General features: G+C 40.8%; 1 protein-coding gene across 4 annotated transcripts in view; it reads left to right on the top strand.

Annotated features, from left to right (window-relative positions):
* The window catches only part of VMP1 (vacuole membrane protein 1), a 120,815-nt gene that overhangs the window by 51,889 nt on the left and 41,486 nt on the right, over window positions 1-27,440 (top strand). For all 4 annotated transcript variants that reach the window (XM_075195295.1, XM_075195294.1, XM_075195297.1 and 1 more), the window contains exon 7: window positions 853-984. In XM_075195295.1, the coding sequence (XP_075051396.1) occupies window positions 853-984 (132 nt within the window). The remainder of the gene's footprint in view (window positions 1-852; window positions 985-27,440) is intronic.

Raw genomic sequence — 27,440 nt, forward strand, 5'->3', positions numbered from 1 at the left:
GTTGCTGTGAAGTTGTGTTACAAGCTAGAAAGCAAAATGCAACAAGTTGATTTGTCTACTTTCCTAATACACCATCTTGATTTCTATCACCTTCTTTCCCATACAACCCTTTGCAGTCCATTGCAAGCTTTTTTGTAGTATATAACCTGACACTAGGCTTACATTTGGCTTCTTATTTAGGACAGTGCCTTGTCCTAATGTGCCTTCTACCCCTGACCAGAGTCCCGGGGTCCGCTACTTGCAACTATTGGTTGCAGATTGTGATTTGTCCTCCCATTCACATGCCCCCTCTCCTCTTCCGGTTTTCGTCAGTGGCTATGAGAGGAACAGAGGAGACCCAGAAAGAAACAGGGCTCGGACTAAGGGAAATAGTAAAAGGGATTATGTTACAACAATATTTTTTTAGTTGATAGCGCAGCTTTAATCATCTCTGTATTATCTGTATTTTGTGTAACGCTATATAAGATATATTTTAATGTAAGTAAAGGTTTAAATGTTTCTTACATTAATGTATAGTATGAAAGCAGCAATGGTCTACTATCCCGTTTGCCAACAGTATTCATTCCATTAACATCACACCAACAATTCTGGATAGTATATAGTCTTATAGTCTTTTTTATTTTACATGGAATCTACTACTCTTAATATAATTTAGCATGTTTCATAGAACTATTGCTCAAGATACATCATGCTTCTGGGGGAAATAGCTATGTGTTTTCATTTCTTTCATCCATTATCTGTTAAAATACTAGTTCAAAAGATGTGTACAAATGCATAGTCTGTTATAATCCATAATAGCCTCAATAATAATGGAATTATCGTTAATATTTTTCCTTTTCCCTTTATCTCCAGGGTGCAGGTACTGCTATTGGAGAACTGCCTCCATACTTCATGGCCAGGGCAGCCCGTCTGTCAGGAGAAGAACCCGATGATGAAGAATATGAGGAATTTGAGGAGATGTTGGAACATGCCCAGACAGCACAGGTGAGAATGGCAAATCCTGCACACCTTGTTCATTTATGCATGAATGGCAGAACATTCCTAAAGTAGGTCGTGTTATTCACTTACCATAATTGTTTTTATGGAAAGATGTGTTGTACAAAAAAATATTTTTGGGGTGTACTAAAAAGGTGATACAATATATCATTTAAGGCTATATTTACAGATGCACAGTTTGTTGCATGTTATGGCAAATATTTTTTTTATTACAAAAGATTCACAATATTCACAGTGCGCAAGCTGATAAAAGGTCAGATGCTTGGTTGCATAGAGAGAGGAATCGGCAGCAGAAAGAAAGAATTAATAATGCCACTGTATAGGTCATTGGTATGGCCTCATCTAGAATACTGTGTTCAGTTCTGGAGGCCATATCTACAGAAGGTTATATATACATTAGAGGCTGTACAAAGAAGGGCAACTACAATGGTGCATGGCCTGCAGCACAAAACTTACCTGGAAAGACTAAAAGATCTTAATATGTATAGTTTGGAGCAGAGTGGCAAAGGGGTTACATGAGAGAAACTTTTAAATATATCAAGGGATTTAACAAGATACAGGAGGGAAACATTCTTCAAAGGAAAAGAAGTAGTAGAACACGAGGATATGGACTGAAACTGGAGGGAAGTAGGTTCAGAGGAAAAACGACTTCACAGAAAGGGTAGTGCATAAGTGGAAAAGGCTCCCATCAGAGGTGGTAGAGGCTAATACAGTAGAGTACTTTAAACATGCTCGGGATAGACATAAGGATATCCTTACAAAAATTAAAGGACCAAAAAGAATTTGAGGTTACTGGTAGTTAATAAAAAATAATGGGCAGACTAGATGGGCCAAGTGTTTCTTATCTGCCATCAAATTCTATGTTTCTACATTAAAGTAAGTAAATTTAGCACCGAATACTAAGTGCAAATGTTAAAGATGTAAATAAAAAGTACTTGACAATATCTGTGAATGCTTCATCCTTCTCACGGAGTTTCTCAAACCAAGTAGACTTTTAATACATGCGTACTCCCCTTGATTAACCCGATATCCACAGGTAATTGATTTCTAAAAGACCAAACGAAAAGAGGGTGCTTCCATGGTGTGTTTTCCAAGATAATAATTTTATTGATTAAAACACACAAATATTGCATGTACCAAAAATCTATTAAATGTCAGCATGTGATAGTCACTTATAGGTTTGCTCCTGATGTCTCTTGTACAAAGAGCAGACCTCATACACAGTGATCCTCATCTAATCCCTCTATGCGTTTTGTCTAAAGCGACTTTGTCAGGAGGGGTCTGTATTTTATGAAATAAAATTGTTATCTTGGATAACGCACCATTGAACTGCCCCCTTTTCGGTTGATTTTTTTTTCATTACAATTTAACTCTCAAATTCAAGAGATTCACAACTACAATAATAGGAGATCTTTCTCAAGACAGCATGGACCTACCGCCCAATCCTGAGTACTTAGGTGATTTTCTATTACGTCTGTCTGGTAGGAAGCAGACCACATCCACAGTGAATATGGATTTAGGCACTTTACTGCACTACAGACCGTGGATTAGTCATTTGAGTCTATCAAAACTGCTGTAATTATTGTATGCTAGTAAAGTATAGTATATCTATGCCTATTTAAAAAAACAAAACTATTAGTGACACTTCAGTCCAATTTAGTACAACACTACTGGAAAATGATCATTCATAGTGTTTTGTTCTGCTTGTATCACTTTTGCTTGATAACTTCTAGTATGCTCAGTGTATGACATCATTGTGCAATGGGTGAATAGTACCATCAGCTTTGCCCTTTAAATGCTAAGCCAGTCTGCATTAAAATGATGTGGATATTTAATGACTTACTTTATTTGGAATGTAGAACACACCTACTACTCCCATTTAACTCAAGTGGGCTGCATGTATTCATGTTTGTTTTTTACCGACTAAATAACCTTTCATCTATGACACTCGGATGTAACAATTTAATTTCTTTGAGAGAACATTTCATTATACATGTTCAGCTCACTTATATTTTCATATAATTATCTTGTAAAACACCTGTATACATGGAAGGCATTTGTTTCAAATAAAATGTCTGTTAACACTTTCAGATATTTTCTTTTAATAGTATTGTTTTACAGTATAAATCCTATGTATTAATAGTTTACAGGAATTCTTTTTACTTATCTGTGCCAAAGGGCAAGAATGACTTTTTGTGCTAGCTCAATTCTTTACCAATCCAGATTCCTTCTCTTTCCTATCTCTTATATCACTTCATGGAACACTTTGAGAATAAGACCAAACACAGACTTAATTGTATGGCAAATTATAGATCACTCTCCACTGACTTTTCTTAAGAAAAAAAAAAAAAGGAAGGTGTCCAATCAGTTCAGATGGAGACTTGTAGGGAGTTGGAGCAACTGCTTTAAAAGTGGGGTAGTGCTGATAGCAAGTAATAAATAATAATAGAAGGGTCTAATCTGTAAATGTTTGTATGTTCTTCCATTTTAAAAGAAGTTACTTGATGAATGGTTTCCTTTTAACAGTCCTTTTTCAGTCAGCTACTTGCTGGTGACGACGTGTTGGCTTTGTGGTGTGATTACAATTACTTTATGCATATGGAATTATTCTATTCTGCATTGTCTGTATATACACTCTTGTTCTTTCTTCCTTCCTCTCTTGTGTTTTCCTGCCAAGTGCTTTAGCACTTTGCATGCCCCTGCATTACATCTGCCAACTGTAGAATGACCAGGTCCTTACAGCTCTTTGCCAATATGATGTGTTTTAGTGGCTACATGCTCTGGACCCATGCCAGCTTTGTCTGCAATGTCCCTTTTTGACCTGTTTAATTCCAAAATAGATTACTGGATCGTCATGACACATTGCTTTTGTCTGCATTTTACATTTAAAACTGTGCTTTTGGAAAAATCAAAAGTAACAATATTAAAGGAACACATCCTGTCTGTTTCTAAATGTTTTATCAGCCGGCTATAGTTTATGCTTTATTGGAAGCCAACAGAACAGACCGATTCATAAACTGACTATTGACTTGGTTAATGTCTAGAGACTTGTCTGGTGTCTATGGTCCTTGACTTTGTGCAGGAAGTGGAAGTACATATAATCCAGCTAATGATGGGTGCTGTAATGTGTGTTTGGCATGCATAGGATGATGGCAGTGTTCCCACCATTTTTGGGGCTTTGCACATGTATCCAAAGCATCCCCACACTGGCCGATATCTGGTAACATCGAATGTGATTTATTCTCTTGCTGTCACTTCAGCTGTCACTGCACCATGCCATAATCATAATTGGGGGACGTTGAATGTCTGCAACTGGCTGGTAGTGTGGGGTATCCCTGCAACACATTGCCTGAAAAAGTAAAGCATTTCTCTGCAATGTACTGTATGGCTGGAAATGGTGGTGGTTTTTTTTTGTTGGTAATCTAACTGGAAACACGGGGTTTGTCCATGTGGCTAGTTGTGCAGCATATGGCTGGCCATGGGTGAGGGTGAATAATTGTACAGCATATGGCGGGCAATATGAGGGATATCTGTGCAGCATATAGCGGTCAAGGTGGGGGTTTGCCTGCAGTTTATGGTGTGCAATGGGGAGCGTGTGTGCAGTTTAGGGTGGGTGGGTAACGGTGGGATTGGGGGGGGGGGGGTAGCCAGTGGAGGATACCTATATAATATATGTTTTGATAATGCTGAATATATTTATGCAATAATTAGCTGGCAAAAGGATGATCATTTACAGCAGGCCTGTGCAACCTGCGGCCCTCCAGGTGTTGAGAAACTACAAGGCCCAGCATGCCCTTCCAGCTATCAACTAGTTGTCTACCGGCAAAGCATGCTGGGGCTTGTAGTTTCACAACACCTGGAGGGCCGCAGGTTGGACAGGCCTGATTTACAGTATAAGCTAAATATGTCTGCGAAATATTTGGGTGGCAGTTTTTTTGGTTATCTGAGCAATGGGGAGTATGCCGCCTTCACATATTAGAGGATAAATTGTTATTACTGGGATAGAGCTATAATCATCCTCTTGTGAATGTGTGCAGAGGGCAAGACTTGATATGGTGGTAGTAAAAAAGGGAACGGTGGCAAAGTAAGCCCAGCCGGTTTCCTGCAACAACAGACAGTGGCATAGGCGTTCCATCCTGTCACAGATATAACTGGTGGCAAGCAGTGGGATAACCCCAAGCGGCTTTTCGTGAACCAATCAGGAGAGCCGAGTTATTCAGGAGAGGAATAACTGCAGCCAGGAGAACGCACATGATGTCTGATTACACAAACGTGTCCAGGGCGGACCTCAAGACTCTGTGCAGTGCCAAGGGCATTGACATCAGCCATTCACCAAACAGGGAGAAGATGAGAGAGGTGCTGAGGTAATGGCACTGACGGCATTGTACCCAGGTGGATGAAAATGATGGTGGCAGTGGCCAAGGCGGTGACCCAGTTGACGATCGGGAATGAGGGGAAACAGATCCCCAGACAGCAGCGACTTCTACCCAGAAGATTGCACCCGCACAAACAGCCCCTCTGTCCTATGATGAGAGCAGGGCTGCCGGGCTAAAGATCCAGATGGCGGCCTTAGTGGACAATGCATCTGCAGCTGAGTGGGCACAGGTCATTGAGGAGTGGCGCCAAGAGGGAAGGACATCAGCCATGCAACCCAGAGGATAGGCACCCCTAGAGAGGAAGTGGGCTGGGATGAGCAGTTAAGTACCCGCAAGAGGGGGAACTGCTTGAGGCAGTGATATGGCCCTTTGCGACTCTGTTCAGTAGGAAGCCTGGTCGGACATCCTCGGTGATGCACCATGTGGACACTGGTGAGCATAGGCCAGTTAGGCAACCCGTTTATCGGGTCTCCCAGAAGCCAAGGAAAGAGTATATACAAGGAGGTACAGGAGCTAGGTGTGATCCAGCCATCGCATAGTCGGTGGGCATCCTCCGTTGTATTGGTACCCAAGAAGGACAAGACAACGCGGTTTTGCGTAGACTACCGCCGTTTGAACGAGGTGACCATGTCTGATGCCTATCCCCTGTCCCGAATTGATGCTCTGTTAGATGAGTTAGCTGGAACAAAGTATATTTCCACCTTTTACTTGAACAAGGGGTATTGGCAGATTCTGCTGACCCCCGAGGCTCAGGAACGGTCGATATTCATCACCCCATTTAGCCTGGTCGAGTTAAAGTCCATGCCACTTGGGATAAAGAATGCGTCGGCCACCTTTCAGCGTGTGGTTGATTACCTGTTGGAAGGGTATCCAAGCTTACTTGGATGACATTGCCATTTTCAGTAAATACTTAGAGGACCATCTGAAACATGTAGGGCAAGTGTTAGAGAAAATTCAGTGGGCAGGTCTGACTATTAGAGCAGACAAGTGTCAAATGGGGATGTCAGAGGTGCAGTACCTGGGTCATCATGTGGGGGGAGGTAGGCTTAAGCCAGAAACAGATATGGTAGAGGCAATCCGAAACTGGCCCAGGCCCACAAACCAAAGTCAAGTACTGGCCTTCTTAGGGGCCTCAGGCTACTACAGACGTCTCGTCCCAGACTTTAGCACTGTAGCGAAGTTCCTGACAGATCTCCCTAAGAACAAACTCTCCAAAGTAGTTGACTGGACACCCGCTTTTGAGCTGGCATTTCAGTCATTAAAGGAAGCCCTGGTTCTTTCTCCAGTACTGTTGGCGCCCAATTATGACAAGGACTTTATTGTTCAAACTGACGTGTCACAGTATGGACTGGGAGCAGTACTTAGCCAGGTGGGGCCAGATGGGCATGAGCATCATGTGGCCTATTTGAGCAGAAAACTGCTAAACCAGGAGGTGGGGTGTGCCACAATTGAGAAGGAGTGTTTGGTCATTGTTTGGGCAGTGAAAAAACTTCAACCTTATTTGTATGGACGACCTATTACTGTGATGACTAATCATAATACTTTAAGGTGGCTACAACACACCTCAGGGGAAAATGGCCGTTTTTGGAGCCTTGCCCTTCAAATTTATGACTTTCGCATAATTCACAAGCAAGGAAAGGCTCACAGCTATGCGGATGGACTGTCTCGGCAGGAAGAGCCGGAGCCTTCGGGTCACCCCCGGTAACCCTGAAAACTGCGGGACCATTAGCCAAATCGTTGGGAAATGGCACGCTGGTTGCCCCCATGGACAAGGGATAGAGGAGTGTGACTGGATCACTTTATAAATAACTTTTTGGTATAAATTTATTTAAAGGAAATAGCGCAGGGCTCTTATTTATAGAATTGCAAATGTACTTATTTTTGATATTTTGGGTATGTTGGTTAAAAAAATCTTTTATTTCTGAGACCAGGTGAAGAAATCCGTTTGTGTTTTAACCTTGGTAGATGAAATGCATTATTTCTGATGTATACATCTGATACAATAAGCCTTTGTTTAGGGAGTCTTTTGTGTATCCTGGTGTAAGGAAATGCCTTGTTTGGGGGTTTTTCAACTTTTTTTGGGGAATTCGTAATCAGTGGAACTGTCCTTGTCAGGACGCTTGAGTGAAATAAACATCACGCTCTGCTTGAAGACCCTGCTTGACAACTACTTCAATATTGCTGAAATTCTGTGACCTACAGATTAAACCCTAAATCTAATCCATCCTCCGGCTGTTTTGAAGTTTGGACCCAGCTCTTAGTGCCACCACGTACCCAGCATCTCTGGCCAGTGTGATAGGCCAGGGGGATTCCATCTACAGCACCCTAATCCATAGTAAGCAGTCAGGGGTATCAGCCCAAGTGTACCAGCACGAGAGTACACTAGCAGCAACAGTTACCCAGAAGGAACGTGGTTCTGGATGCCATAAAGCCAGTCCAGTGGTTGCAGCAGGCTCCTACTACTGCGGGAGGAGGGGCGTATTCAGGAAAAGGGATGGTGGCAAAGTTAGCCCAGCCGGTTCCCAGCAACAGCAGACAGGGTGGCATAGACGGTCCATCCTGTCACACTTACATTCGGTAGAAAACTTAGAAATATGTGAAATTATCCACCCAATTTCCAGTGTTGCGAGTTTTGAAAGGTTTTAGATATGCCTGTAGAAAGGAGAATAATTTAAGGGCCTTAAATAAATTACTATAAGTTCTAAAATCTCTCTAGGGTGTACAAGATTCATGATGATGTTTTTGTTTTACACCCTTTTGAAATGCGTAAATTGAACCTCAAATTGTATTAAATGGGATTTCCAACCAATTTTGTAATTCATACTGACCAACTAACAATAAAATGTTGAATGTGTTTGTTGCTGCTGCTATTGATTGTTATAATGTGTAGAATTTATAAGGCAAAAAATGTTCTCTTGAATCATATCAGGGATGGTGGAAGTCTAACCAGTGTCTTTTTAAATAGGCTAGATTCTTCTACAGACCACAAATTGTTCCAAAAATAACTTTTGTATATGTTTTATTTGTAGCATGAAATGAATAACAAAGATTTGCAAATTATGAACTGTGAATATTAATTACAATTGGTAGACTTCCCTTTTGATTTCATAGATGCCATTGTCCCTGCTATTCTTCTGTGTAAAACAGAGAGAGACCTCTTACTTTTTCCTAACAAAGCAGTTTTTAAACTAGCTCATTGTTTTTCTCTTTTGTTGCTGGTCCCTACGTCCTGTTCGCAAAACAACTGAGTCATTCATTATTCTTTTTTTATATGCCATTGACTTAGGCAGAACAGCAGAGCTATGTTCTCTCTTAATATCTTGCACATTTATGCTTTATTTATAATATGCTGAATAAGCTATATATGAAGTTCTTTCTTTACAGTTCCTATCATTTGAATTAAAACTGATTTTTGAATGCCATTAAGTACCTCATTTATTAAACTAATATTGATACTTATTTTAAAGCATTCATTGACTTTTTGTTAAAGAATCCTTTTGTTACAATATTAAGAATATGAGAATTATTTTAGGTGTGTTTTACTTAGAGTATAAATAGCAAAATTATAAATAGTAAGTGGGTCCAACAATTGATAATGTTGTTTTTAAGTGAAATGTCTAATTTTTCAGTCTGTGTTTTAAAGAATCCTCTACTTTCCTACCAAACATGTACATCCCAGCAGAACTATGAGGGCCTTTTTAGTAAAAGACATTGCAAGTGTCAAGCTCTCTGAGTAAACACATTTCCTGCAGTGTAGTTAAAGCCTTCCTGGCGACAACTGTACGCAATAACAAATGCACAGGTAAAAGGCAAATTGGTTGATTGCAGCCAATTCGATTCCATCTGTTATTTTCCTTATGTACATAATGTACATAATTTCATAAATGTCTCCATAGAAGGAATTGATTGAATTGAGCTTTGCCACTTGTAATTCACAAGTAAGTCTTGCCAACAAAAATGTACCATTGTTTAACAAAATGGTAAGATGGATTTGTCAAATAAATGCTTTTTTTTTCGAGTTTCATGTGGCAGAACCAATGCAATGTCTAATTATGGGTTTTTGATATAATTTGCATGGGCTCATGCACATCTTATTCTTTGTTGTAGATTAAGATTGAAATCTCAACTTTTAGTGACATATGTTCAACAATTTAATGTACTTATGTCTTGTGACCATGATGCTTGGAAATTATTTAGGTTTAGTGAGATTTGTTATAAATGACACTCAAGATAGCATGCGATATTCTACGTTTTCAACACAATTATTTTTATTAATTTTAAATAGCACCCCATTTTAGCTTGAATTGCTTAATGCATACCCACAATGGCTCAGAGATTGCTGCTAACTCTTTTTCAGGACTCAGTGGTCACTATTAACCACTGGGTGGTAGCAAAATGCGTACATTGGCTGTTATACTGAATCCAGTCTTATGGAAAGTTCAAACAACATAATCTTATTCCTGATACATGTAGCAATGCATATTATTGTTACAATAGCTGCACAGTGTCTTTGTTTCTCATGCTACATCACACACACACATACACCCACCCACCTATGGTCCAAAAGCAAACACTTTGGCAGAGATGAGGGTCAATAAACACTCTCTGTAAACTGCTGGGTAATATGTTGCCAATATATAAAGGTTAATAATAGCTATAATTCTGCAGTATATCGTCATCTTCTAATGATCACTAAAGGTCTGTCTGAGAAGAGGAAATCTAACTTTAATAAGTCACCTCACTTGGAGGATATAACATAAAAGTTTGAATCATAAACTTTTCTTTACATATTTTAGCCTACCATTTTTGATTAAATGTATAGTAGAAGTCACGCACGTGTTGTATGACCATATAATGGTGAGTCGCAGGCTTTTACTTTTGGTGCTTTGAGTGAATTCTACAATCCTTATTATTTTCTGACTGGTGGCATTGCTAATACATCATTCAAAACATGGGATCTTTTGTAAATTATATTTGCATAATCTGTCTGTTCTGTTGTCAGGACTGTCAGATTGCAACTTTGCTTACATTCCTACCCTAGTTGTTGCAGACAATCAAACAGGTTTCAAGTGGTTTTCCTCATGCTCTGATTGTGACTGTCCTCTAACCCAGGAATGCAGACCATCACAAAACAGGAAGCCATTGTAGCACAACTTCTTATTTCCCCAACGGGCTTCTGTACTGCTTTAAGCATTTGTAGTGTGAAGGGAAAAAAAATGGCTTACCGTAATTACCACCACTGAAATGTTAAAAGTTCATAACAGGAAGGAGAAGGTGGAGTCCATGTCGACTTGTATCAACATTAGTTTTATTATTCTTTAAAGCGGCACTGCCACTTAGTAAAAGTGGTAGTGCAGGGACTCCCTCCCCTACCCAGAATTCCAGGGCTCTGCCAGTCCTGTAATACAGAAATGGCACATTCATTTTGTTAACCTCATTCAAATTATGGTGGAGGGGGGTGTGAGTGGGAGGACCAATCGCAAACGGCTTGATTGGGTTGCCCATACACTTCCACCTTTTTATTAGGTATCAGTGCAGCTTTAAATTAAGCTGCGATATTCTAATAAAATAAGATGATAAAGTATCTTGGAAGTTGGTGGTTTGTTACTTCTATTGAAGCACTTGTCTTCCAGCCTTGTGTCTTTATATAGGCACAGAACACTTTAACCCCTCGTAATATCATTATAGTTTATTGTGGGGGCCCTTTTTGTTTCTTTAAATATTTGCAATATCTCCTAAGCTGTCTGAAATTATACATGTATTTATTTAATTTGACTTATTTAATTATGATCCATAACTATTCCGTTAACATAAGAGTTCATGGGGCAGATTCAATTCAACACGGGGCACGCATCATTACCGTTAGTACGATCTTTTTAACCAGATTTTTTTCTGACAGGTCATAGAGCTGCGATCCAGCATTGAAACTACAGTACTAACTGTAATAATGCACATCTATTGCCTTAGTAATGGTAATAATGTGTTCCCCGCCTCGGGGAATTGAATCTGCCCCATGTGTGAGTAATGTCTTTTAACAAAGAAATTATTTAAAAACAAAAATGAGATAAAAATGTTGTTGTATGGAGAGTATGTTTGGAGGAGTTAACTCTGTGGAAAATGATACAGGACAGCCACACCTTGAGACTTGCTACGCACTTTGTCATGATTGTCCTGGAAAATGCTAACAAATAAACACCACTTGACAAATAAGCACACTATACATTACGCAAAGCTACCGTTTTCTAGAAGAAAAAAGCCTTTTTAAATGAAGTGTGCACAGTGAATCATTAAATAAGTAAACACACACTGGGAAAATAATAGGCAAAAGACCTGTTATGAAAGCTATTTAGTAACCTATATTTTGTAAAGTTTTCCATAGAATATCACAATGCAAATGAGTGCAACTTAGAATTCTGCATTCTTATGTACAAGCAGAAATAGCAACTCTTTTGCTGGTTATAGCAGTGTGCTGGAGGATTTTTCTCCATATAATATCACACCACAATTGTAATCCTAAAGGCCTTTTTGAAATATCTTTACAGTGTTTTTGTTCACAAACAATGCAATTATTATTCTTTTAGCTTATATTTTCTGCTGTTAAATACTATGCTGCCATGGTAAAGAAAATGGTCAGAAATGGAAATTGACTGAGTTTTGATTTTATGCAAAATACTATTTCACAAATCGGCTACAAATTTATTTGTTTTGTACAATGACGTATTATTAGTCATAGAAAGATCCTACAGGATACTTTCAAAACGGAGCTACAGATATGGATTGCTAAATTACTGTTGCTTTGTATCATTTGTATCCTGTTATGGATTTACTAGTGCTTGAAACATGTAAAATAAATAGAAATACAAGGGTGGAAATAGTTTTACTCATAATGACAATCAACATATTCTTCATATAATATTTTAATATGTTTAGCTTGTATTCTTTTTAGTCGTATGTTTTTATGGCCTTTTTATTGAATTTTTTTTAAAAAAATTACCATACGCTGGATTTAAATGTAAAAAAAAAAATGTGTGATATAGATTAATTTTATATTTTTATCGGAGTTTAATTTGGTGTCTTGACTGTAGTTGTTAATTATTTGATTGCAACTTGCAATCAAATACAATCTCAAATCAAATGCAAACATTAGTAGACAAAACAAATCTGGTAACCTCCTTTGTTACAAAATTATGGTACAAATCTCATAGGGTACACAAACTTATAGTGTTAATAAGGCAATATTATTTAAATGTGTAACGTTTCACAATAAATGAACCAAATGTCCTCTTTTTTTTTTTTTTTTTTTTCACAGTAGTTTTACACAAGCAACTTTTTTTCAAAATGTATTTCTACTTTAATGTATGTACCCCCCCATTCCCTTCAAGAGTTAATCCTTTGGTCTACTGTGGTTCTTCCTGTAACCCTGTTCTCCAAATTAAGTTGTAATGACTAAGAGGCCATGCACTCCCTGGGTGACAGTTGCTGTCAGGACCTGTTTTTGACTCTGCTGAACCTATTCTGGGTATGGTTTGTCTGGCCCATCACATGACTTCTCTGAAAATTCCCCCTCCTCTCCATTTCCAGTAAACTGTTTGAACAGGAGTGACTCAGAGTGAAACCATCTTTCCTTGTAACCACAGAGCTTGTTAAAGAATTTGTCAACGTGGACTCTAGAGGGCTTATGCTTAAGTGAGCTGGAGCTGCAATGGCTTAGTCTGTCTTAGGAGTCCCATCTTCTGATATGAAATAAGACAAGGGATACGTGTCTGTGGAGTTTTACTCTCTGTAGGCCAACTGGCTGCACAGCTCATAAGAACACATCCTTTTAGTGATTCCTAAAGGTTGTATAAAGTCAGTTCATCTTTCCCACAGTTTGTTTTACTCTTAGCACATTTTGAACCAAATGCAGAAACGCTGCCTCATCACCACACCCAACTGAGGTTACTAGAGACTACGTCTCTCTTCTCCCACCCATCAAACAGCAGAATGAGATCTAACAATTACGTAATTGTGTAATGTTAAGAGAGATTTGCCTATAATAAATAAATTACCCCCACTCCATTTTGTGATTGTATTTTGTATGAAAATGCGATCGCGAAAGCCTCCAGCTTCTCTGTAAGAATGCAATGGTAAAGCTATACAAGAGGTACTGTGTGTGTGTGTGTATGTATATATAATATAATTATTGTGCGTGTGTATATATATATGTGTGTGTGTGTGTGTGTGTATATATATATATATATATATATATATATATATATATATATATATATATATATATATATATATATCTATATATATATATATTATAGAGATATATATATATATATATATATATATATTATAGAGATATATATATATATATATATATATTATAGAGATATATATATATATATATATATATATATATATATATATGCAAGATAGATGTCAGTGACTTTGAAAGGAGTATTTTTATGCTTACAATAAAGTCCATCTATCGTCATCATTTATGTAGCGCCAGCAAATTCCGTAGCGCTTTACAATTGGGAACAAACCTTAATAAAACAATACTGGATAAATACATACAGACAGAGAGGTAAGAGAACCCTGCTCGCACGGGACTTTGCTACCATGGTTTGTATGAGGGGAGCTAGGAGTTGGCACTCAAACATTCAATTATTTGTTTAACCTACAGACAGACTCCTCACTTCTGCAACCCCCTGCATCCTCAGTGTATTTATAAAGCCCCAAGTAAGGGTTAGACAACTGAGAAATGAGCAGAAGGGGGGGAAAGGCAGTGTCCCCCAGATGGACTCAGAGAAAAGGATTTATCTAAGTATAAAAATCCTCCTTTCTCTTTCATCCTATCTGGGGGACACTGCTACCATGGGGACATTCTAAAGCAGCCCCCGAAGGGAAGGGGCCTCTCTCATACCCTGGCACGCAAAACATTGCTGCCAAAACTGGTGTCCGAGGATTCAAAAACATTAACCTTATTAAAGACATGGACAGAGGATCAGGTGGGCGCTTCGCAAAGCTGATCCGCTAAATCTCCATTTTGTGTGGCTCAAGAAGCACCCACTGAGCAGGTGGAATTTGGTGCAATATGACTAGGCACAGGATGATCTCTCGTGACATAAGCCTGCCTAATTGTGGATGTAATCTACCGGCCAATGGTCTGCTTATTAGCTGGCCGGCCCTTCTTATAAGTCTGCAACAGCACAAAGAGGGAATCTCTTGCGAATGTCTGAAGTTCGTTTAACATATATGCAAAGAGAATGAACAACATTCAGTGACATTGGCGGATCCAGGGGCTTGCTGCCGACAGCTGCACACTATGTGCAGGTCCGTTCGGCAGTGATAGGCAGGGAGAGTGTGCTGCCCGGCTGCTCTAAACACAATCGGAGCAGCACACTGTCACTGCCGAACGGAACTGCACATAGTGTGCAGCCTCCGGCATCCTTAGATGTCAGAAAGGGGGCGGGGCTTAAATCCTCCACCCCCCTCTTCCCTATATCGCCCCGGGTAGAACAATTTTCTAGATCCACCCCTGTTCAAGGATTCCTTGGATTGTAAGCCCAAATATCCATCCCACACCCGGAAAGTCAGGACTACAGTCCCCTAATTCAGGTGAAACCTGAAATCACCTTAGGCTTAAAAGAACGAACCATTTGGAGAACAGCCATGTCATTGGCTAGCAGCAAGAAAGGGCTCTACGTTCTGTGCAGATGATGTGACCAAGAGAAAAAACACCTTCCATGTGAGGAACCTGAACGCAGCCATGTTCAATGGTTCAAAATGTGCTCTCTGAAGCATAGTTTGTATCAAATTCAGATCCCAGGGAGCTGTGGGCGGAATGTAAGGAGGCTGGATATGCAAGACTCCCTAAAGAAAGCTCCTCACTTCTGGCATCTCTGCAATTTTATTCTGCCAATAGAGAGAGAGGGCCAATACATGGACTTTCAGAGAGCTGAGTCTAAGGCTCGTGGACAAGCCATCTTGGAGAAGATTGAAGACTAGAAAGTCAAAATGCCCCCATGTGGCAAGTGAGAGGCTTACAACACCTGCTTGCCACACTCTGCGATAAATGTGGACAGAAGCCGGCTTCCTAGCTTGCAGCATAGTGTCTCCTGCTCTGGTGGATAAACCTTTTGCCCAACAAAGACTGGCTTCAACAACCACGCTGTTAAAGCTGCCGATGAAAGTCCTAGTATTTTGAATACCAAAAACACTTAAAATTAGGCACCTGTGATCAACTTGCTTTTTTTACCGATTCCCTTAGTGAATAGAAAATTATACAACCTATGCAGGGTATAAACTTAAACATTACATATTTCTGCATTTAAAGTGCAATTATGATTTATTTTCTAAACTTAATAGATTGGAGAAAATGCTAGCGAATTGGCATGTGCAATTTTTGTGTACAATGTCAGTTGGTACTTAGAAACACCTCTTTGTCAGAAAGCACAATTTCAAGGTTCCTTTTAAGGAGTCTTTTTGTTCCTAATTTAGTGTTTTCCCCCATTTTTTGCAGAACTTTTTTTTTTTTTTTAGCTAGATGCTGTATATATTCTTAGATTTTCTTGCATACCCTGAATATTTGTGATTTCCCCCCCCCCCCCTCCTAAAAAATCCAACTTATTGGTTAATAGAGCCACTTCCATGATTAAAGGATGGCAAGGTTTTCTTATTTTCAAATACTTTTCCTGTTTTTCTCCAATTTTATCTCTTGCGGTCAGTTTCATCAGTCCACAGTGCTTTGTACCAAAGTGTGTCTGACTTACCTAAGTATCATTTTAATATACTTCAGACATAGGGGGAAAATTAAGTTAGCTATGATGTTCCTCAGAACATCACAGCTGCGCATTTTTACCGTTACTACTGTAAAATCTCCGCTCAGTTATTGTCGCACCTCCGGGGTTGCGAGGAAAGATCAGCAGAGATTTCTGTAAAAATCTCTTCCACAAAGTGTCTCCGGAATGGTCGCGAGACACTTTGCGACTTTTTTTGAATTTCCCACGTTGATTTTTGTAATGAGATTGTAAGATTGGTTTGCTTCTGACATGTTCTTGGGTACCATTTCTTATTAAGCATTGCTACTATGTGAACTGCTAATCTGGTGTACAAGCCTTTCTGGCTGTGTTTTTGGTTTTGAGGATTTTGGGCGGTGGGGGGGGGGGGGGGTCTTCCAGATATTGACTGCAATAGCTCACCTGACCATTTCACAATGATGATTCTCACAGTGAAGTTCCTAGCTTGAAGCTTGTAGATAGATAAATATTTTTAGAGAGGGAGATGTATAGATAGATATAGTCTTGAGTCTTCTGCTTAGAAAAGCCCATAGCTTTTGATAGGTTTGAAAGCTCAGAATAAGTTATTCAACTCTGGAGTTGTCTTCGCCTGGTTTACTTTTAAGGCCTAACAAGTTAATCAGGAAAGCCATAAAAAAAAATCAATCTTTTCCAAAAGCCATATTCACTGTTTTATTTTTATACAGTTTGTGATAATGAAACAAAATGGGGTTTATATGCATAATATTAACACAATTTTATTTGGTCACAGGACCAGTTGCTTGGGGCAGCTGATGGGAAGACATTATTGTTTCTGGTGTTTTTAGATGTTGAGGTGGAAGTGAATGAGATTAATTTTATTTCCTTTCTTCTTTACTTTCTTTTTAAATATTTTGCTATATTAAAAATGTACTTAAGTATTTCCCCAATCTTATATTTCGGGAGGATATAGTATAGAGTAGTGCGGGACATATGTTGGTTGAATTAATTATTATAGTATTCGTAAAGGTCTTTTGAAAATATTTTTTTTTAATGTTATACTTTTAATTTTTCAAGTAACTTTTCTTTACGCCCTCAAGTGCAAAGAGGAGTATAATCCTTTTTTGTTCCTATAAGGAGTAAGGCTGTTCTAAATTTGATATATCGTTATTAAAATAAAATAGAAAGTGATATACTTAAAAAAACAAAGCAAAAAAAATAACGTGCTATTACATTTTCAGTCAGTGATATGGACCTTTTCTAGGCTACATCCTAAAGTGCAATTAACCCGTATTTATAGATGTGTGTCCCCCCCCATCCCCCAAAAAGTGACCAGATAATAGCCAGAGACATTATGAATTTCACAGTGGTTAGCACTGCTGCGTTATTGCACAAAACATAGGGTACATTCTGAGCAGGGTCTTATCTGTGTGGAGTTTGTATGTTCTCCCATGTTTGCTTTAAAAAAAAAAAATTTTTGGAATGCCATTGAATGGCTACATTGAGATTTCATAATAAAAGTCACATCATAAAATCAATATATAATTATCATTTTGATCTTCTAGATAAGAGCAGAGGTCGTCCACCAACCAAACCCCCCCCCCCCCTTCCTTTTCCATATAGTGCCTGAATGCCACACAGACAATACACACTCTGACTATCTAGTTGGATAAGCTTGGCACATTGTTTTATAATTGTTCAAATCCTACCTGCGTCCAATCCTGCCTCCTACCTGAGATGACGCTTTCTTGCTGCCTCTACCTCGTTATACACTATTTGTTTGGATGTAGAGGGAAATGTGGGATCAAAAGAGATTTTAATAATCAATTGCATTCTAATTGTGTGTTTTACACAATCATAGCATGTGCTGTTGTTCACAATTCATCTATTCCAATATTACTTTAAAAGCATCAATGTATGTACCACAATATTTTACCTATAGGACTACTTCACCTGCATTTACTTTCACCTTAGTAGCACTGACACCCTCTGTTCATCTTTTGCACCAGCCACTGACCATGCACTTTTCGTCTTTAATATCACAGTACATGCATCAGCTACTGTATTTGTGAAAATCTCCTATTTTATTTTAGTTTTTTCATGCATTGCCAGTGGGATATCAATATTTGTTGTTATTATTTTATATACTTATTACTCACGGCCGTCTAACCACAGCTATCAGAGTTTCTGTTCTTTTTCCGCTCCGCAACATTTAGATTTTTCTAGTCCTTGCTGTCTGAACAGTTCAAAGCGTTTTCAATTAGTTTTCTGTAACTATTTCACTTGGGAAGACAAGTGATGTCCTAGTAGAATGCAGTAACTGTCCAGTTGGGGTAATGCATTTATAGGAAAAACATTTATTATTGCCATGTATAGTATGAATGAGGTCTGTCATTCTGCTTCCTCAGCTGAAATAGTTAAGTATCCGATGCAATGCAACAGTACTGCTGGTTGCCTGATTTACATGGCTGAAAAAAGATTTTATTAAGATTTTTACCAAACATTAACTTTTGATCAAAGCACCCCTTTGTTGATATAAAGAAATAGTGCTACAAAACATAGTGGTTCTTTTTATATAAATTGTCAGTCTAATTTCCTTATTGCCTGAAGAATGCAATGGGAACCTTGCTGCTATTATTGTGTTTGAAAAATCTATAAACTGGTGATAGTTTCTCTTTAACCTCTCTGCTTTGTTTTGGGCAGTGTGACTGGTGAAAGATGGAAGGCATTGTTTATACAACCACCGCAAGAATAATCTCTTGCGAGTCACTGCAAAACACTATCCTAGATTGCTGAAGAGAAAAGCACGAGCCTTTTACTCATTCAAGGGGTTAAATGAATTCATCTGTCTCCACTGACTATAGAAACCAATTAGCAAGTTGACAGATTTTTCATGTGTTGGTGGGGATGGTTTTATCTGTCTTGTTCTTTTTGCCTGTGCACCTTGTTTCAGCTAATAATCAGAATCTATTAAGCTTTGGAACACAGCTCATTTTAATAAAGACATATTTAGCCATCCATCTCTTGTAATCCACTGCCTTTTGGTGCACTCAGACTAGATTTATGAGGAAAGTTAAGTTTAACATTGCCTGTATTCAGCTTGTGTAACCGGTTTTTAAACTTTGGCATAGGTTGCTATTTTATAGATTATTGGTTAAGGCTAAAGGATGCATATACAATGTACCTGATTTAGCTGGTATCCACATGTTAAACAAAGCAAAATAATAAAACGAAATCACAGAAAGATGTGGGAAGTCCAAGAAAACCGATTTTCAAATTGATATCTCTAAGACCACACTTAGATTGCTTACTAAGCTTTTTCTTTTTATCAAATCACTATCCACAGACCACTTTTGGCTAGAATTTGTGTCCCTAGAGTTCAGTCAGATTGCTCTTGAAGTTTCAGAGCCCAATGAAATGACTAGCTGTAGACTTCAGTCCGCTAAAATCGTGATATTTTTTCGCTTAATGAAAGATTTGTGAAACTGAAATCATGCTTTGTACCCATAATACAGACAGGTGACCTCCACTTATAGGGGACATTGGAAAGGCTCAGTGGTAAAATATTGCTCTTTGTAAGACAAGAACTACATGTTGGAGCAGTGCTCTGCTCCTGCATCATCTGAATTTCCTCACTGCTGTTGAAGAAATTGTTTCCATCATATATAATAATAGCTAAAAAAAATAATGTGACATGGAGAGGTGTGGGTTTTTTTTTTTTTTTGGGGGGGGGTTTAAAAGAAACTATAATGAACACTTTAAAGGATGAAGCAAATGGATGCAGTGGATAGGTCTTGACAGCATTTCATACATTTAATTGTTTTAGTTTTAAAGGATTTCCATGCTTGTCAAGCTGACTTTGCGGCACTATACATTATAAATTAAATAATATCAACAAGTGTGCTTACACCAGCTGGCCACTGTACCTATCGTGTTGTGATATCATTATAGTTGAGTTACTATGTTGCATTTGAATGAATATCTTATTAATTACAAACTGTAGAGTCATTTTCATTACACCTATGAAAACCCTTCTCAATTTACCCATTAAAGGTTTCTTTAAGTATGTTGCAGACTCAACACATGTTTTAATGGGCCATTTTATTCAGCTGGCCAGATCTTTCTTGACTGAACACTTAGATTAGCAACATCCAAAGCATTGAGTACCTACTAAGTGTCTGGAGACAGAGAGGAATTAAAAATCTCTGTGGATTTGGACAGAGTGGAGATTACAGCAATTACCCTTGTACATTCACTCCTCCCCATTGTATATTGATTGGTGAGAATATTCCCAGAAAAAAACTGGTTTTTTTTCTAAGTAATTGGGCTGAATTTGTGGGAGTAAGTGACCGGTCTACCTGTATAATTATGTCAGCTGAGTTTGATGGGGACATATTAATGATGCTGTGAAGTGGATGGAAACAAGCAGGGCTGCCCCAAGAGCAGGTTGGGAGGCTAATGACAAACTGATTCAGGAAGAGTGTGGGTTTAAACACAACTCCATATGAAATTAAATTTGTATGACCTACTTGCATATTTTGGGATGTTCAGAACTACTTTATATTCTGCTGTTTACAAACATAAATTTACACTTTAAATTTTCCTGGTAAGATCTTACTTAAAGACCAGACTAAAGAATAACATCTGCGGAGATGAATATACCCCCTAAACATTATTCCAGTCTCCTGCTTCTGGTGCATAGACCTGTATTACTCTTTTTGGAAAATTAGATTTCTTAATTTATTATATTTAACTATGATAAGTAAATAGTATGTCCAAAAAATATTAAGGCAATTGGCGATCTCAGGTATATTGAAATATTAACAGTCCTCTTTTATAAAACAGCCTGTAGCCTTGACAATTCCAACTCCAGGACAGAGATAATATTTTTGTTATTTGCACTAGTTCAAGCTGGTACCTTTTGGATTCCTTTACTGCCTCTTACCAGCTTTCTGCTCTTGGATACTATGAGGTTCACTCTTAAAATATGATTATCTCGGAACTTTTGCAACTGTTTTTACTTTAGTTACCTCACTTTCCCATGACTATCTTTATGAATCACTATTACTACCTCACTCTCTTCCCAGAAACCCTGCCAAATGCTGGACAAATAAATACATTTTTCTTTTAGTACCTTCTTCCCACTTTTCTCCCTTCTTCCCATTTACTTTCTAAAAGAAAAATCTGCCACTTTGCAGAGGAGATCACAGAAACATTTTTTCTTTTTTGTACATAGTTTGTAAATACTAGTTTTGAAACTGTATCTGCTCCTGATGGAAATCTTTAAACGGCCTGATCTTCAATGTATAATGAGGAATCCGATTTCACTAAATATGCATACATCATCCATTGGGAGGCTGATTTCATTAGAGACTAAAGTCTTGGATTATACGTTGGGCAGAAAATATTTACTAAATCATTTCCCACTGGCACCAACCCCCAGAGAAATTACACAAGAGTTCTCTAGAGACTTGCTCATATTATTTGAGTTTAATTGATTAAAGAGGCTCCTTTGCCCATGTCTGATAGAATCGTTCTGAGGCCCAATCTTTCTGGAGAGTTGTTTGCCAATTTCATACATTGTACTATTGATTCTACATTTCCTATGACCCCTTTTTATATGTAATAGCCAAATCTATACTCTGACTCCATATTTAAATGCAGGAGATGGTTAACTACAACTTGACAACTGCCAGCCTCCTGGAACCCCCCCCCCCCCTCCCCCCATTTTATCCAGCTCGTATGGTTTTTTTTTACTGATCATGCTTTTCTGTTTTCCGTTTACTTTTTTGTGACTTGTGGCATATTCCAATATAATTCGAGTAACAAACTGCTAATGGATTTTTAACTACTAGTAACATTGTTAAATGTTCAAGGAATGGTCACTTTATAAGATTCATCTACCTACTACCGAGTTACTTCCCAGTTTGCACTCAGAATAGCTTGAATTTGTCAGGACATGGACTCTACAAGATGTTGAAATTAGAGATGCTCGGGCTCGTGTCCCCGAGAACCAAACACACCCGAACTTAGCAGATCTGAGTACCGAGCCAGCTCATTATTTTTGCGCGCCCTCTGAATTGAAATGAGGCAAAACGTCATTGTTACGTCGTCGAATCTCGCAAGTTTTGGACTCTAGAAGTAACGCCCTCCATGGCGATCCAGCGCCATTTCACAGAAGGGGTAGCACAGGTCTTGGCAGTCTCTAGTGCAGTTGGGCAGCGTCATAGCTAGAAAAGAAAGAGGAGGGGTAGCAGTATTCTTCAAAGTCTCCTGTGACATTCAGGAGAGCTCCATTGCTAATTGTCATTGCTGAAAGAGAAATAATAGAGCTGACAGTCTTGGTCTTCTAAATCTGCAGTCACATTGTTATCAAAATGGATTCACTCAGTACACAGAAGACCAGGAACACCAGGCTGCTGCTGGCACCAGTCATGATGATAGTAATCCCTCGACATCATCTGCTAAAGCCTAAGTTAAAGTGCATGGTGTGTTTTAAGTCTGAGAAACAAAAATGTAAAAAAACACCTTTTACCTTTGGTCAAGAAAAAAAAAAGACCTATAATCCAGGCAAAGTTATCTGCAGAAAAAAATAAAATTGTCAACATGCCATCCTACACATGCAGTGGCAAGGATAGAATGAGGCCTTGGCCTTTCTTTATGAGTGCTAGTTCTGCAACTGTCACTGAGGCATCTTGTAAGGTCAGTCATGACCAGGCAAGACCTTGTTATTCTGACTACAAAAGTGGTGTCCAAAAACTTTTACGTGTAAAAGCTGAGCTGGAAGATGGCAGTAAAACATTAGAAGGAAAATGTATGTCCAGATCCAGAAATGACACAAATCCCTGAGGAGGGTCTATCCATGAGTGTTATGTGTAAGCCTGATCTTTCTTGATAGTGTGTCGATAAAAAAGGCCCCTTTCAGCATTTTTGCAGATGTGTGCATGAATAGCCCAAGTGTAGCTGGTGATACAATTCCAAAGTGGCATCCTCAATTTGTGTAACAGGATGAGGGGGATATTTGTGTAGCTGACAAGGATGCTAATGAGGATGTTGATGAGGATGATGTTTGTGTAAGTCCTGCACCTTTGGCAGCAGTTCTTGCACGTGATAAGAAGGCCATTGTCATGCCTGGGCAGAAGACCAAAAAATCCACCTCTTATGTGTGGAATTATTGTTAACTAAATCCTGACAATAGTTGTCTAGCCATTTGTAGCGTTTGTAAAGCCACAGTAAGTAGAGGTAGGGACCTTAACCATCTAGGAACCTCAACCATGTTACGCCATTTGAAGCGAGTTCATGGCAAGCTGCTATGGAAATTAGAAACTTATGCTAAAAAAATAACAACAAGCAGTCCAGCATCAGCTAGGTCCCTTCGCTCAGCTAGGTCCCTTCGCTCAGCTAGATCCAGACACCTGCAATCTACACCCACAACACCTTCATCATCAATATCCTCAGTAGCGATGCTATTCCTCTCCCCTCTACCACAAGGTTGCGTAATAATGTAATTATTGGGCTACAAAATGCCATTCTACCCACTGTACACTTAACCACAGATATGTGGACAAGCAGAACTGGTAAAACTAAAGATTATATGACTGTGACAGCCCACTGGTTTGGTGATTCGCCTTCACCAGCAGGAGCATGTAGCCAAGTAGGTCACATTTTTCAGAGGCAGGCTACTCTGTATCACTGGCGTCACTAAGAGGCATACAGCTGACACTCTGTTACAAAATCTAAGGAATGTCATTGCAACATGGCTTATCCCGCTTGGACTCTCCTCAGGATATGTAATTTATGATAACGCCACCAATATTGTGAGAGCATTACAGCTGGGTAATTCCATCACATTCCCTGTTTTGCTCACAGAATAAACTTGGTGGTGCAGAGCTTTTTAAAAAATGACAGGGACATTCAGGAGATGCTGTCTGTGGCCCGTAATATATTTGGACATTTCTGGCATTCGGCAACAGCATGTAAGAGATTGCAGCGGCTACAAGAGCAATTTAATTTGCCACCAAGCTAGAGGTGGTGACGAGGTGGAATTCCACCCTGTATATGCTTCTGCGGATGGAAGAACAGCGAAAAGCTATGCACGCTTACTCCACAAGCCATCACATTGGAAAAGGAGGAGGGATGGGAGGGATTATTATTATTATTATTATAAATTTTTATTTATAGGGCGCCACTAGGTGTCCGTAGCGCCGTACAGGGACAAACGAGATTACAATACGAGGTGAGACAGCACAGTACAGTAGACAATAATCACAGTAACTCAGTGAGCTCAAAGCACCGCTAGAGGGGAGGGGAGAGGGGAAGGTCCGCCAATGACTGAGTCCAAGAGGGAAGGCACGGATGACAGGGAGACCCCTAGAGGGGAGAGGAGGGAGCGAGAGGGGACGCGGGAAAGAGGGTCCTCAAGGAGGAGGGCTAAGTAGCTGGAGAGCAGAGTTAACAGTGGTGAAGACAGGAGGAGAGAATGCCCTGCTCAAAGGAGCGTACAATCTAAGGGGTGGGGTAGACAGACAGAGAGATACGGGGGAGAGATGGAGGAAGGGAGGATAAGGGGGGAGGAAGAGGCAGAAGAAAAGGTAGGAAGTTAAGTGGGAGACTGGAAGGCTTTAAGAAAAAGGTGGGTTTTTAAAGCCCGTTTGAAACTGGACAGATTAGGGGAAGTTCTGATGGAGGGAGGGAGCTTGTTCCAGTGGAGGGGGGCAGCACGGGCGAAGTCTTGGATACGTGCGTGGGAGGAGGTGATCAGGGGGGAAGAGAGGCGACGGTCATTGGCAGAACGGAGAGGGCGGGATGGAGCATGAATAGAGAGGAGGGTGGATATGTAGGGTGCAGTGGAGTTGGCGAGGGCCTTGTATGTAAGAGTGAGGAGCTTGAACAGGATTCTGTAGGGGAAGGGGAGCCAGTGAAGGGATTGGTAGAGGGGGGAGACAGAAGAGGAGCGGCGAGAAAGGAAGATGAGCCTAGCGGCTGCGTTAAGTACAGATCGAAGGGGAGCGAGATGAGTGGGGGAGGCCAGTAAGGAGAAGGTTGCAGTAGTCCAAGCGGGAGATGATCAGAGAGTGAATAAGACATTTGGTGGCATCTTGGGAGAGGAAGGGCTGGATGCGAGCGATGTTGCGCAGCTGGAAGCGGCAGGATTTAGCAAGAGAGAGAATGTGGGGGCCAAAGGAGAGAGAGGAGTCGAGGATGACACAGAGGCAGCGAAGTTGGGGGACAGGGGAGATAGAGGTGTTGTCGACAGTGATGGAGAGGTCAGAAGGGGGCGAGGTGTGAGGGGGAGGAAAGACTATGAGTTCAGTTTTGGCGAGGTTAAGTTTGAGGAATCGAGAGGACGTCCAGGAGGAGATGGCAGAGAGGCAGGCGGACACCCTAGAAAGGAGGGAGGGAGAGAGATCAGGAGAGGAGAGGTAAAGTTGAGTGTCATCAGCGTAGAGGTGGTAATTGAGGCCGTAGGAGCTGATGAGTTCACCCAGGGAAGAGGTGTATAGAGAGAAGAGTAAGGGTCCTAAAACAGAGCCCTGAGGGACCCAGACTGGAAGGGTGGACGGGGGGAGAGAGACCCAGAGGTGGTGACGGAGAAGGAACGGTCCGAAAGGTAAGAGGTGAACCAGGACAGGACAGGGCCGGAGAGGCCAAAGGACTGGAGGGTGTGGAGGAGGAGGGGGTGGTCCACGGTGTCGAAGGCTGCTGAGAGATCGAGGAGGATAAGAAGGGAGAAGAGGCCCCTGGCTTTAGCAGAGAGGAGATCATTGGTGACTTTAGCCAGAGCAGTTTCAGTGGAGTGAAGGGGGCGAAAACCAGACTGGAGAGGATCAAGGAGGGAGTGTTCAGAAAGGTAGGAGGAGAGACGGCTGCAGACGAGCCTCTCGAGAATTTTGGAGGCAAAGGGGAGAAGAGATATGGGGCGATAGTTAGAGGGAGAAGTGGGGTCAAGATTAGGTTTCTTTAGAATGGGGGATACGAGAGCATGTTTGAAGGAGGAGGGGAAGATTAAAGAGGTGGGAGCAGGTGGTGGGGGAAAGGGAGCGAAGAAGATGGGAGGGGATGGGATCCAGGGGACAGGTAAGGGGGGGGGGAGGATGAAATGAGAGCGTGGACTGCCTCGCCCGTGGTGGGGCGGAAGGAGTGGAGGGGAAGGTGGCTAGGGGGGGAGAGCGGAATAGGGGGGGGGGGGTGGATGAGAGAATGGAGGAGGAGATTTCAAGTCGGAGGGCCTCAATTTTAGAGGAGAAAAAGGAGGCGAGGTCAGGGAGGAGGGGGTGGAGCCAGGAGAGTGCTGAAGGTGGCGAAGAGACGGTGGGGGTTAGAGGATTGGGAAGAGATGAGGGACTTAAAGAAAGATTGTTTAGCGAGTGAGAGGGCAGAGCTGTAGGATGCAAGGATGAATTTAAAGTGGAGGAAGTCAGCCAGGGAGTGGGATTTTCTCCAGTGGCATTGAGCGGTACGGGAGCATTTTTGGAGGAAGCGGGTAAATTTGGAGTGCCAGGGTTGGGGTTTGGAGCAGCGAGGGTGGACGGAGTGGGCAGGGGCGACCGCGTCCAGAGCAGAGGTGAGGGTGTGATTGTAGAGGGAGACCGCCTGGTTGGGGCAGGCCAGGGAGGAAAGGGGATAAAGGAGGGTATCGAGAGAGGAGGACAGAGATGCCGGGTTAAGGGCGTCAAGGTTGCGTCTGGACAGAGTAGGTTTGGGCAGGGGGAGGGGAGCAGGAGAGGAGGAGAGAGAGAAGGAGAGGAGATGGTGATCGGATAGAGGAAAGGGAGAGATGGAGAAGTCAGAGAGACTACATTGGTAGGAGAAGACCAGATCAAGGGAGTGACCAAGGCAGTGGGTAGAGGAGGAGGTCCATTGGGTAAGACCAAGGGACGAAGAAAGGGTGAGTAATTTGCTGGAAGCAGGGTCGGTGGGATTGTCCATGGGGAAGTTAAAGTCGCCGAGGATGATGGAGGAGAGGTGGTGAGGAAGCCATGCAGCAAAGTTGTCAAGGAAGAGGGAGGTGGGGCCAGGGGGGGCGGTAGATGACAGTGACACGGAGATGGATGGGGTAGAAGAGGCGGATGGAGTGTGCTTCAAAGGAGGAGAAGGAGAGGGAGGGTTCAGAGGGAATGACACGAAAAGTACAGGTGGAGGAGAGGAGGAGGCCAACTCCACCGCCTGGGCGGGCACCAGGCCTGGCGGAGTGGGTGAAGAAGAGGCCACCATAGGAGAGGGCAGCAGTGGAGGTGGTGTCAGAATCGGAGAGCCAGGTTTCAGTAATGGCAAGAAGGTTAAGGGAGTTGGATAAAAAGAGGTCGTGGATAGCAGTCAG

This window comes from Mixophyes fleayi, chromosome 2 (genome assembly GCF_038048845.1).
Source record: "Mixophyes fleayi isolate aMixFle1 chromosome 2, aMixFle1.hap1, whole genome shotgun sequence".
In the NCBI taxonomy this organism is placed as follows: Eukaryota; Metazoa; Chordata; class Amphibia; order Anura; family Limnodynastidae; genus Mixophyes; species Mixophyes fleayi.